At 47.3% G+C, this 11,349-nt stretch overlaps 1 protein-coding gene across 1 annotated transcript; it reads left to right on the top strand.

Moving 5' to 3' along the window:
- Positions 1-394: 394 nt before the first annotated feature.
- Positions 395-11,145, top strand: LOC135048413 (uncharacterized). Its single transcript, XM_063955540.1, has 5 exons — positions 395-750; positions 2,530-2,721; positions 3,445-3,523; positions 3,642-3,739; positions 10,487-11,145. The coding sequence occupies exons 1-5, from the start codon at positions 418-420 to the stop codon at positions 11,084-11,086; spliced, it is 1,302 nt and encodes a 433-aa protein (XP_063811610.1). The 5' UTR covers positions 395-417; the 3' UTR covers positions 11,087-11,145.
- The last annotated feature ends 204 nt before the right edge of the window (positions 11,146-11,349 follow it).

The raw sequence follows: 11,349 nt of genomic DNA, 5'->3' as shown, positions 1-11,349 counted from the left end.
ATTACGGTAAAGCCGGGGTCTGCACCACCTTTATTACGGTAACGCCGGGGTCTGCACCACCTGTATTACGGTAACGGCAGGGTCTGCGCCACCTTTATTACGGTAACGCCGGGGTCTGCACCACCTGTATTACGGTAACGGCGGGGTCTGCGCCACCTGTATTACGGTAACGGCGGGGTCTGCGCCACCTGTATTACGGTAACGGCGGGGTCTGCTCCACCTGTATTACGGTAATAGGACACTAGAGTGTCAGTCACCTGTACAGGGATAGTGCAGCACCAGAGGCTGCTCCAGCTGCACTATAACAAGGCACCAGAGGCTGCTCCCCCTGTAGTACAGAACCTGACACCAGAGCTGCTCAGCCTATAGAATAATAATAATAATATGGCTGCTCTCTGCTCCTGCTGCCTTGTGGGAATGATAGAAGGAAGGCGGAGCTCAGACCAGGGGAAAATGGCCGCCGCTCCTGACGTCACTACTCGGCCTGGGAACCTATTGCTGCAGCCGGACTGGTCTACAAGAAAATGGCCGCCGGCCTCCTGCACTGAGGACATCTATGGTTCAAATATTACTGGGGCGGAGGTGCGGGCGTGGTGTAGAGGGGAAGGGCCAATAACCAGAAAGCAGCCTTTGCCAATCATGACCTACTTCCGGACTGTGCGTTCCACCTTACTTCCGGACTGTGCGTTCCACATACAGGAAGTGAGTTTTCATCGACTGCTGCTGCCTCCCAGTGTCCGTGGAGATCAGGTAATGGCGTCTTACTATACAGGGGGAGCAGCCTGTGGTGTCCTGATATTATTATTAAACAGGTGGAGCAGCCATTTGTGTCCTGTTATTATTACTATACAGTGGGAGCAGCCTGTGGTGTCTTATTATTATACAGGAGGAGCAGCCTTTGGTGTCCTGTTATTGTTGTTATTATTATTATTATTATTATCATTATAATAATACAGGGGGAGCAGCCTGTGGTGTCCTGTTATTATTATTATACGGGAGAGTAGCCTGTGGTGATCTGTTATTATTATTATTATTATTATACAGGAGGAGCAGCCTGTGGTGACCTGTTGTTATTATTATTATTATACAGGAGGAGCAGCCTTTGGTGTCCTGTTATTATTACTATACAGGAGGAGCAGCCTGTGGTGTCCTGTTGTTATTATTATTATTATTATTATTCAGGAGGAGCAGCCTGTGGTGTCCTGTTATTATTATTATACAGGGGAGCGGCATGTGGTGTCCTGTTATTATTATACAGGGGGAGCGACTTGTAGTGTCCTATTATATTTTTTCTGGGGGAGCAGCCTATTGTGTAATTTTATTATTAATATAAAGGGAGAGCAGAATGGGGTGTGCTGTTATTAGTGTTATACAGGGGGAGCAGGTTTTTGTGTACGGTTATTATTATACAGGGACAGCAGCTTGTGGTGTCCTGGTATTATTATTATACATTGGGAGTGATGGTGATGTCCTACAATACTGGAGGAATGGTCTGTGGTGTCGTGCTTTTAAATTCATCTGTTATTTTTATACTGGGGTGCAGCCTTTAGTGTCGTTATTATTATTACTACAGGTTGAGTATCCCATATCCAAATATTCCGAAATACAGACTTTTTTGAGTGAGAGTGAGATAGTGAAACCTTTGCTTTTTGATGGCTCAATGTACACAAACTTTGTTCAATGCACAAAGTTCTAAAAAAATATTAGCAAAAATTACCTTCCGGCTGTGTGTATAAGGTGTATATGTAACATAAATGCATTCTGTGCTTAGACTTGGGTCCCATCACCATGATATCTCATTATAGTATGCAATTATTCCAAAATACGGAATAATCCAATATCCAAAATACCTCTGGTCCCAAGCATTTTGGATAAGGGATACTGTGGGGATTGGAAATATTGCTCAAAATATAGGATGTATTAAAGCAGAGACCGTAATATCCCTGGCATGTGTAACAGATGATAATTGGAGCAGTATGAAGCAAATGTATATCAGACTCCTGGGAGTTGTAATAATAATACAGGAACATGACTGGGGAGGTGAGGGGATCTGGGAGTATCACAGTGACATCACTTATATCTATAGTAATAATACAGGGACATGACTGGGGAGGTGAGGGAATCTGGGAGCATCATAGTGACCACTTCTCTCTATAGTAATAATACAGAGACATGACTGGGGAGGTGAGGGGATCTGGGAGCGTCACATTTACATTACTTATATCTATAGTAATAATACAGGAATATGACTGGGTAGGTGATGGGATCTGGGACCATCACAGTGATGTCACTTATATCTATAGTTGTAGTACAGGTACATGACTGGGGAGGTGAAGGGATCTGGGAGTGTCACTATGACATCACTTATATCTATAGTTATAATACAGAGATATCACTGGGGAGGTGAGGGGATCTGTGAGCATCACAGTGACATAACTTATATCTCTAGTAATAATACAGGGACGTGACTGGGGAAGTGAGGGGATCTGGGAGTATTTGCAGCGATATTGATGTCTCCCCATTTTGCAGGGTTACACAGTTGTGAAGAAGATATCTGGTGAGTGTGAGACACCCAGCAGCCATCCTCTTGTGTCAGGCGGACTAAGCACGACCCACAGCCCCATCACGGTGCCTCCACCTCACTCACTAATACATGAGAGACACAGTGACCAGAAGATCCTGGAACTCACCAACAAGATCATTCAGCTGCTGAAAGGAGAGGTGACTGCTGGGAATGGAACATTATACAGTAACACCAGGGGATGTGTCTGGGTGATGACTGGAGAGGTGACTGCTGGGAATGGGGCATTATACAGTAACACCAGGAGATGTGTCTGGGTGATGACTGGAGAGGTGACTGCTGGGAATGGGACATTATACAGTAACACCAGGGGATGTGTCTGGGTGGTGACTGGAGAGGTGACTGCTGGGAATGGGACATTATACAGTAACACCGGGGGACGTGTCTCGGTGATGACTGGAGAGGTGACTGCTGGGAATGGGACATTATACAGTAACACCAGGGGACGTGTCTGGGTGATGACTGGATAGGTGACTGCTGGGAATGGGACATTATACAGTAACACCAGGGGATGTGTCTGGGTGATGACTGGAGAGGTGACTGCTGGGAATGGGGCATTATACAGTAACACCAGGGGATGTGTCTAGGTGATGACTGGAGAGGTGACTGCTGGGAATGGGACATTATACAGTAACACCAGGTAATGTGTCTGGGTGATGACTGGAGAGGTGACTGCTGGGAATGGGACATTATACAGTAACACCAGGGGACGTGTCTGGGTGATGACTGGATAGGTGACTGCTGGGAATGGGGCATTATACAGTAACACCGGGGGGGGAGGGGTGTCTGGGTGATGACTGTATCATTGTGTGTGTCAGGTTCATATAAGGTGTCAGGATGTCACTGTCTATGTCTCCATGCAGGAGGGGGAATATATAGAGGAACACAGGGGTCTGTACAAGGACATGATGATGGAGAATCACCGGCCCCTCACATCACTGGGTAAGAGGAGACTGTCATGTATTGTACAGGGGAGAGCAGGTATGGGGCCCCCTATATACACACATCACCTGATAATCACATATATACACTGTACTCAGTCACTGTGTGTCTCCTATAGATGGGCCCAGTAACAGAGATACCCCAGAGAGATGTCCCCGTCTCCTGTATTACCAGGATTGTACAGAGGAGAATCACAGGATCCCACAGGAGGATCAGGTAGGCGGTATTTAGGGTCTCATCCAATATACCAAAGTGACCATCACTATATGATCTGTAGAGGAGCTGTGTGTCTTATGCACTGATATTATATTGTTTCACCTCAGTTTAACCTGACTGTATGCAAATGTCATTATAGGTTTTGTTTTCTCTAACGTCCTAGTGGATGCTGGGGACTCCGTCAGGACCATGGGGAATAGCGGGCTCCGCAGGAGACAGGGCACATCTAAAAAAGCTTTTAGGTCACATGGTGCGTACTGGCTCCTCCCCCTATGACCCTCCTCCAAGCCTCAGTTAGGTTTTTGTGCCCGTCCGAGAAGGGTGCAATCTAGGTGGCTCTCTTAAAGAGCTGTTTAGAAAAGTTTTTTTTTAGGTTTCATTCAGTGATTCCTGCTGGCAACAGGATCACTGCAACGAGGGACTTAGGGGAGAGATCTCCAACTCACCTGCGTGCAGGATGGATTGGGATCTTAGGCTACTGGACACTGAGCTCCAGAGGGAGTCGGAACACAGGTCAGCCTGGGGTTCGTCCCGGAGCCGCGCCGCCGATCCCCCTTACAGACGCTGAAGAAGACGGCAGAACGGAGGTCCGGAAACAGGCGGCAGAAGACTTCACAGTCTTCATGAAGGTAGCGCACAGCACTGCAGCTGTGCGCCATTGTTGTCACACGGCTCACTGACCTGGTCACGGAGGGTGCAGGGCGCTGCTGGGGGCGCCCTGGGCAGCAATATAAGTACCTTATTGGCAAAATAAATACATCACATATAGCCATTAAGGCTATACGTATGTATTTTAACCCAGGCCAGTTCTTAAAAACCGGGAGAAAAAGCCCGCCGAAAAGGGGGCGGAGCTTATTCTCCTCAGCACACAGCGCCATTTTCCCTCACAGAAAGGCTGAGGGGAAGGCTCCCATGCTCTCCCCTGCACTGCACTACAGAAACAGGGTTAAAACAGAGAGGGGGGGCACTGATTTGGCGATATAAATATATATTAAATGCTATAAGGGAGGAACACTTATATAAAGGTTGTCCCTGTATAATTATAGCATTTTGGTGTGTGCTGGCAAACTCTCCCTCTGTCTCCCCAAAGGGCTAGTGGGTCCTGTCCTCTATCAGAGCATTCCCTGTGTGTGTGCTGTATGTCGGTACGTGTGTGTCGACATGTATGAGGAAAATGTTGGTGAGGAGGCGGAGCAAATTGCCTGTAATGGTGATGTCACTCTCTAGGGAGTCGACACCGGAATGGATGGCTTACTTGTGGAAGTACGTGATCATGTCAACACGCTGCAAGCCGGTTGACGACATGAGACGACCGGCAAACAAATTAGTACCTGTCCAGGCGTCTCAGACACCGTCAGGGGCTTGTAAAAACGCCCATTTACCTCACGGACACTGACTCCAGTGTCGACGGTGAAGAAACAAACGTATTTTCCTTTAGGGCCACACGTTACATGTTAAGGGCATGAAGGAGGTGTTACATATTTCTTGTCAGATTGTGTTTTGGCTGTGTCCCCGGAGGAGGCGCTAGTGGGTCAGTGGAGGTGGATGGGAAAAAACGAGGAGGCTGGATAATGTTTCTGCGCATGAGCGCAATGATATTTATTCAACAGATGATTCACAGAACGGCAGCAGAAATAATAATAATAATAAATGCAAATGTCAATCACACAGCGTAATAGCTGAAAGTCTATGGCAACAGAATGAATGATGACTGGAGAAATGATAACCGGTAGTATGATAAACAGATGAAATGATAACTTTGTAAAGATGATTCTGGTATGGAAACCAGTGCAGGTTAAAACATGGAACTTGGCAGTGAAGATGTTAATTGGCAAACCTGGTAGCAGAGGCAGGAGTCTGACTATGTCCCCAGTGCAGGTGGTGAAGCACTGACAGCAAGCAAGCTGTATCACAGGTGGAGGAATGAAACACACCTGGAGTCAGTCTCTACTGCAAGGCTGAAGCACACAAGATGATGATGGGTGTGAAGCCTGTTGATGAATGCAGGTATTGCTGGGACTTGAAGTTCCACGGAGCTGTGTAATAACCAGGAGTACAAGTCTTAGGTAGAGAGCCAGGAACACGGAGGAAACAGGAACAGATCCTTTCACATGAGTCGCAGGAGTGACACAAAGTCCAGGATGCCTGCAGACTGATCCTGCAGTCTCTTATATACCCCTTGGTTCACAGACATTGGTGGAGTGAGGGAAAGTGGGTGCGGCCAAGCACCGGATTGGCCGCTGTATGCTGACTGTTGGAAACTGTCATGGCGGCGCCCATGCCGCGGCCTAGCGGGAACGCTGTCACAGGAGCGCTCCCAGGCCCATGATGGCGTCCGATGGCAGGGACGTGGACGACAGGTGACCGCAGGAAGCCAGGACGGAGTCCGCAGCGGCGGACAGATGTCAGCTTGGTGAGTCGATTCCTGACATTTCTGATACTACAAGTACCACAAATAAGGGTATTTTGTAGGGTGTGAATAAACTACTTGTAGTTTTGCCTGAATCAGATAAATTAAATGAAGTGTATGATGATACGTGGGGTTCCTCCGATAGAAAGTTATGGGCGGTATACCCTTTCCCGCCAGAGGTTAGGGCGAGTTGGGAAACACACCTTAGGGTGGATAAGGCGATCACACGCTTATAAAAACAAGTGGCGTTACCGTCTCCAGATACGGCCGCCCTCAAGGAGCCAGCTGATAGGAAGCTGAAAAATAGCCTAAGAAGTATATACACATACTGGTGTTATACAGCGACCAGCAATCGCCTCAGACTGGATGTGCAGCGCTGAGGGGGCTTGGTCGGATTTCCTGACTGAAAATTTTGATACCCTGGACAGGGACAAGATTTTATTGTCTATAGAGAATTTTAAGGATGCATTTCTATATATGCGTGATGCGCAGAGGGATATTTGCATTCTGGCATCAAGAGTAAATGTGATGTCCATATCTGCCAGACGAAGACACGACAGTGGTCAGGTGAGGCAGATTCCAGACGGCACATGGAAGTATTGCCGTATAAAGGGGCGGTCCATCGGACCTGGTGGCCATGGCAACAGCTGAAAAATCCACCTTTTGTTACCCCGAGTCACATCTCAGCAGAAAAGGACACAGTCTTTTCAGTCTCAGTCCTTTCGTCCCCATACGGGCAGGCGGGCAAAGGCCAGTCATATCTGCCCAGGGGTAGAGGAAAGGGAAGAAGACTGCAACAAGCAGCCCATTCCCAGGAACAGAAGCTCTTCACAGCTTCTGCCAAGTCCGCAGCATGACGCTGGGGCAGTACAAGCGGACTCAGGTGCGGTAGGGGGTCATCTCAAGAGTTTCAGCACGCAGTGGGCTCACTCGCAAAGGGACTCCTGGATCCTACATGTAGTATCCCAGGTGTACATTGGAAATTCGAGACGTCTCCTCCTCACAAGTTCCGGAAGTCTGTTTTACCAACGTCTTCCTCCGACAGGGAGGCAGTATTGGAAACAATTCACAGGCTGTATTCCCAGCAGGTGATAATCAAAGTACCCCTCCTACAACAAGGGAGGGGGTATTATTCCACACTATATTGTGGTACTGAAGCCAAACGGCTCGGTGAGATCTGAAATATTTGAACACTTACATACAAGCGTTCAAATCAAGATGGAGTCACTCAGAGCAGTGATAGCGAACCAGGAAGAAGGGGACGATATGGTGTCACTGGATATCAGGGACACTTACCTACATGTCCAAATTTGCCCTTCTCACCAAGGGTACCTCAGGTTCGTGGTACAGAACTGTCACTATCAGTTCAGACGCTGCCGTTTGGATTGTCCACGGCGCCCCGGGTCTTTACCAAGGTAATGGCCGAAATGATGATTCTTCTTAAAAGAAACTTGGACGCTTTCCTGATAAGGGCAAGGTCCAGAGAACAGTTGGAGGTCGGAGTAGCACTATCTTTAATAGTTCTACGACAGCACGAGTGGATTCTAAATATTCCAAAATCGCAGCTTTTCCGAGGACACGTCTACTGTTCCTAGGGATGATTCTGGACACAGTCCAGAAAAAGGTGTTTCTCCCGGAGGAGAAAGCCAGGGAGTTATCCGAGCTAATCGGGATCCTCCTAAAACCAGGAAAAGTGTCAGTGCATCATTGCACAAGAGTCCTGGTAAAAATGGTGGCTTATTACGAAGCAATTCCATTCGGCAGATTTCACGCAAGAACTCTTCAGTGGGATCTGCTGGACGAATGGTCCGGATCGCATCTTCAGATGCATCAGCGGATAACCCTATATCCAAGGACAAGGGTGTCTCTCCTGTGGTGATTACAGAGTGCTCATCTTCTAGAGGGCCACAGATTCAGCATTCAGGATTGGATGCTGGTGACCACGGAGGCCAGCCTGAGAGGCTGGGGAGCAGTCACACAAGGAAAAAAAAAAAAAAAAAATTTCCAGGAAAGTGTGATCAAGTCTGGAGAATTCTCTCCACATAGATGGAGCTAAGAGCAAAATTATAATGCTCTAAACTTAGCAAGACCTCTGCTTCAAGGTCAGCCGGTATTGATCCAGTGGGATAACATCACGGCAGTCGCCCACGTAAACAGAAAGGGCGACACAAGAAGCTGGAGGGCAGTGAAAAAACTGCAAGGATTTTTCGCTAGGCGGAAAATCATGTGATAGCACTGTCAGCAGTGTTCTCTCCGGGAGTGGACGACTGGGAAGCAGACTTCCTCAGCAGGCATGACCTCCACCTGGGAGAGTGGGAACTTCATAGGGAAGTTTTTCCGCATGATTGTGAACCATTGGCAAAGACCAAAGGTGGAAATGATGGCGTCCCGCCCGAACAAAAAACGGGACAGGTATTGCGCCAGGTCATGAGACCTTCAGGCGATAGCTGTGGATGTCCTGGTAACACCGTGGGTGTAACAGTCGGTGTATGTGTTCCCTCCTCTGCTTCTCATAACCAAGGTATTGAGAATTATAAGACATAGAGGAGTATGAACTATACTCGTGACTCCGGATTGGCCAAGAGGGACTTGGTACCCGGAACTTCAAGAGATGCTCACAGAGGACTAAAGGCCTGGGGAGCTAAGAAGGGACTTGCTTCAGCAGGTACCATGTCTATTCCAAGACTTACCGCGGCTGCGTTTGACGGCATGGCGGTTGAATGCCGGATCCTGAAGGAAAAAGGCATTCCATAAGAGGTCATACTTACCCTGGTCAAAGCCAGGAAGGAGGTGACCGTACAACGTCATCACCACATGTGGTGAAAATATGTTGCGTGGGTGAGGCCAGGAAGGCCCCACGAAGAAAATTCAACTAGGTCGATTTCTACACTTCCTGAAAACAGGAGTGTTTTGAGCCTAAAATTGGGGTTCTTTAAGGTTTAAGTTTCGGCCCTGTAGAATTTCTTCCGGAAAGAATTGACTTCAGTTCCTGAAGTCCAGATTGTCAAGGGAGTATTGCATATACACCCCTTTTTGTGCCTCTAGTGGCACCGTGGGATCTCAACATAGTGTTGGGATTCCTTAAAATCATATTGGTTTGAACCGCTCAAATCTGTGGATTTGAAATATCTCACATGGAAAGTGAACATGCTGTTGACCAATATCTCACATGGACAGTGACCATGCTGTTGGTCCTGGCCTCGGCCAGGCGATTGTCAGAATGGGCGGCTTTGTCTTACAAAAGCCCATATTTAATTTTCCATTCGGACAGGGCAGAACTGGGACTCGTCTCCAGTTTTCTTCCTAAGGGGGTGTCAGGTTTTCACCTGAAACAACCTATTATGGTGCCTGCGGCTACTAGGGACTTGGAGGACTCCAAGTTACTAGACGTTGTCAGGACCCTAAAAATATATATATATATATATATATATATATAGTTTAGGACGGCTGGAGTCAGAAAGTCTGACTTGCTGTTTATATTGTATGCACCCAACAAGATGGGTGCTCCTGCGTCTAAACAGACGATTGCACGTTGGATCTGTAGCACAATCCAACTTGCACATTCTGTGGCAGGCTTGCCACAGCCTAAATCTGTAAAGGCCCACTCCACTAGGAAAGTGGGCGCATCTTGGGCGGCTGCCCGAGGGGTCTCGGCATTACAACTTTGCCGAGCAGCTACGTGGTCAGGGGAGAACACGTTTGTAAAATTTTACAAATTTGATACTCTGGCTAAGGAGGACCTGGAGTTCTCTCATTCGGTGCTGCAGAGTCATCCGCACTCTCCCGCCCGTTTGGGAGCTTTGGTATAATCCCCATGGTCCTGACGGAGTCCTCAGCATCCACTAGGACGTTAGAGAAAATAAGAATTTACTTACCGATAATTCTATTTCTCGTAGTCCGTAGTGGATGCTGGGCGCCCATCCCAAGTGCGGATTGTCTGCAATGCTTGTACATAGTTATTGTTACAAAAATCGGGTTATTACTATTGTTGTGAGCCATCTTTTCAGAGGCTACTTCGTTTTGTTATCATACTGTTAACTGGGTTCAGATCACAAGTTGTACGGTGTGATTGGTGTGGCTGGTATGAGTCTTACCCGGGATTCAAGATCCTTCCTTATTGTGTACGCTCGTCCGGGCACAGTACCTAACTGAGGCTTGGAGGAGGGTCATAGGGGGAGGAGCCAGTACGCACCATGTGACCTAAAAGCTTTTTTAGATGTGCCCTGTCTCCTGCGGAGCCCGCTATTCCCCATGGTCCTGACGGAGTCCCCAGCATCCACTACGGACTACGAGAAATAGAATTATCGGTAAGTAAATTCTTATTTTTTTATTTGTAGGTAGAACGTCTGTCTAATATTAAAACAGAAGATACAGAGGGAGAAGAAGAGACGTATGTGACTGATATAAAGGCAGAAGATATAGAGGGAGAAGAAGAGACGTATGTGACTGATATGAAGGCAGAAGATATAGAGGGAGAAGAAGAGATGTATGTGACTGATATAAAGGCAGAAGATATAGAGGGAGAAGAAGAGACATATGTGACTGATATAAAGGCAGAAGATACATTGGGAGAAGAAGAGACGTATGTGACTGATATAAAGGCAGAAAATATAGAGGGAGAAGAAGAGACGTATGTGACTGATATTAAAACAGAAGATATAGAGGGAGAAGAAGAGACGTATGTGACTGCTATAAAGGCAGAAGATATAGAGGGAGAAGAAGAGACGTATGTGACTGATATGAAGGCAGAAGATATTGAGGGAGAAGAAGAGACGTATGTGACTGATATAAAGGCAGAAGATATAGAGGGAGAAGAAGAGACGTATGTGACTGATATAAAGGCAGAAGATACAGAGGGAGAAGAAGAGACGTATGTGAGAGGTGATCAGCAGTGTAAGGAGGAGGAAATCCCTACAGATATCAACACAGGTGAGTAATAAACACTTATTACAGAAGTCACATATTCTCCTTCCTCAGTCACTACAGCAATCTCTTATCCTACACCCTCCTCTGTCAGTACAGACTAATGTGGAATATGTATTTCTGCTGCTGGGTACACTGGGCTCCACAGGGAATGACATTGGGATGTAGAGTAGGCGCTTGATCCGATGCACCAACAGGCTCAAAGCGTTGACCTTCTTCCCAGAATGCATAGCGCCGCCTCCTCTATAACCCCACCTTTGTGCACAGAAGCTCAGTT

This window comes from Pseudophryne corroboree, unplaced genomic scaffold (genome assembly GCF_028390025.1).
Source record: "Pseudophryne corroboree isolate aPseCor3 unplaced genomic scaffold, aPseCor3.hap2 scaffold_965, whole genome shotgun sequence".
NCBI classification, from domain to species: Eukaryota; Metazoa; Chordata; class Amphibia; order Anura; family Myobatrachidae; genus Pseudophryne; species Pseudophryne corroboree.
Note: the sequence above shows the minus strand (reverse complement) of the source record. Positions and strands in the feature narration are given on the sequence as shown.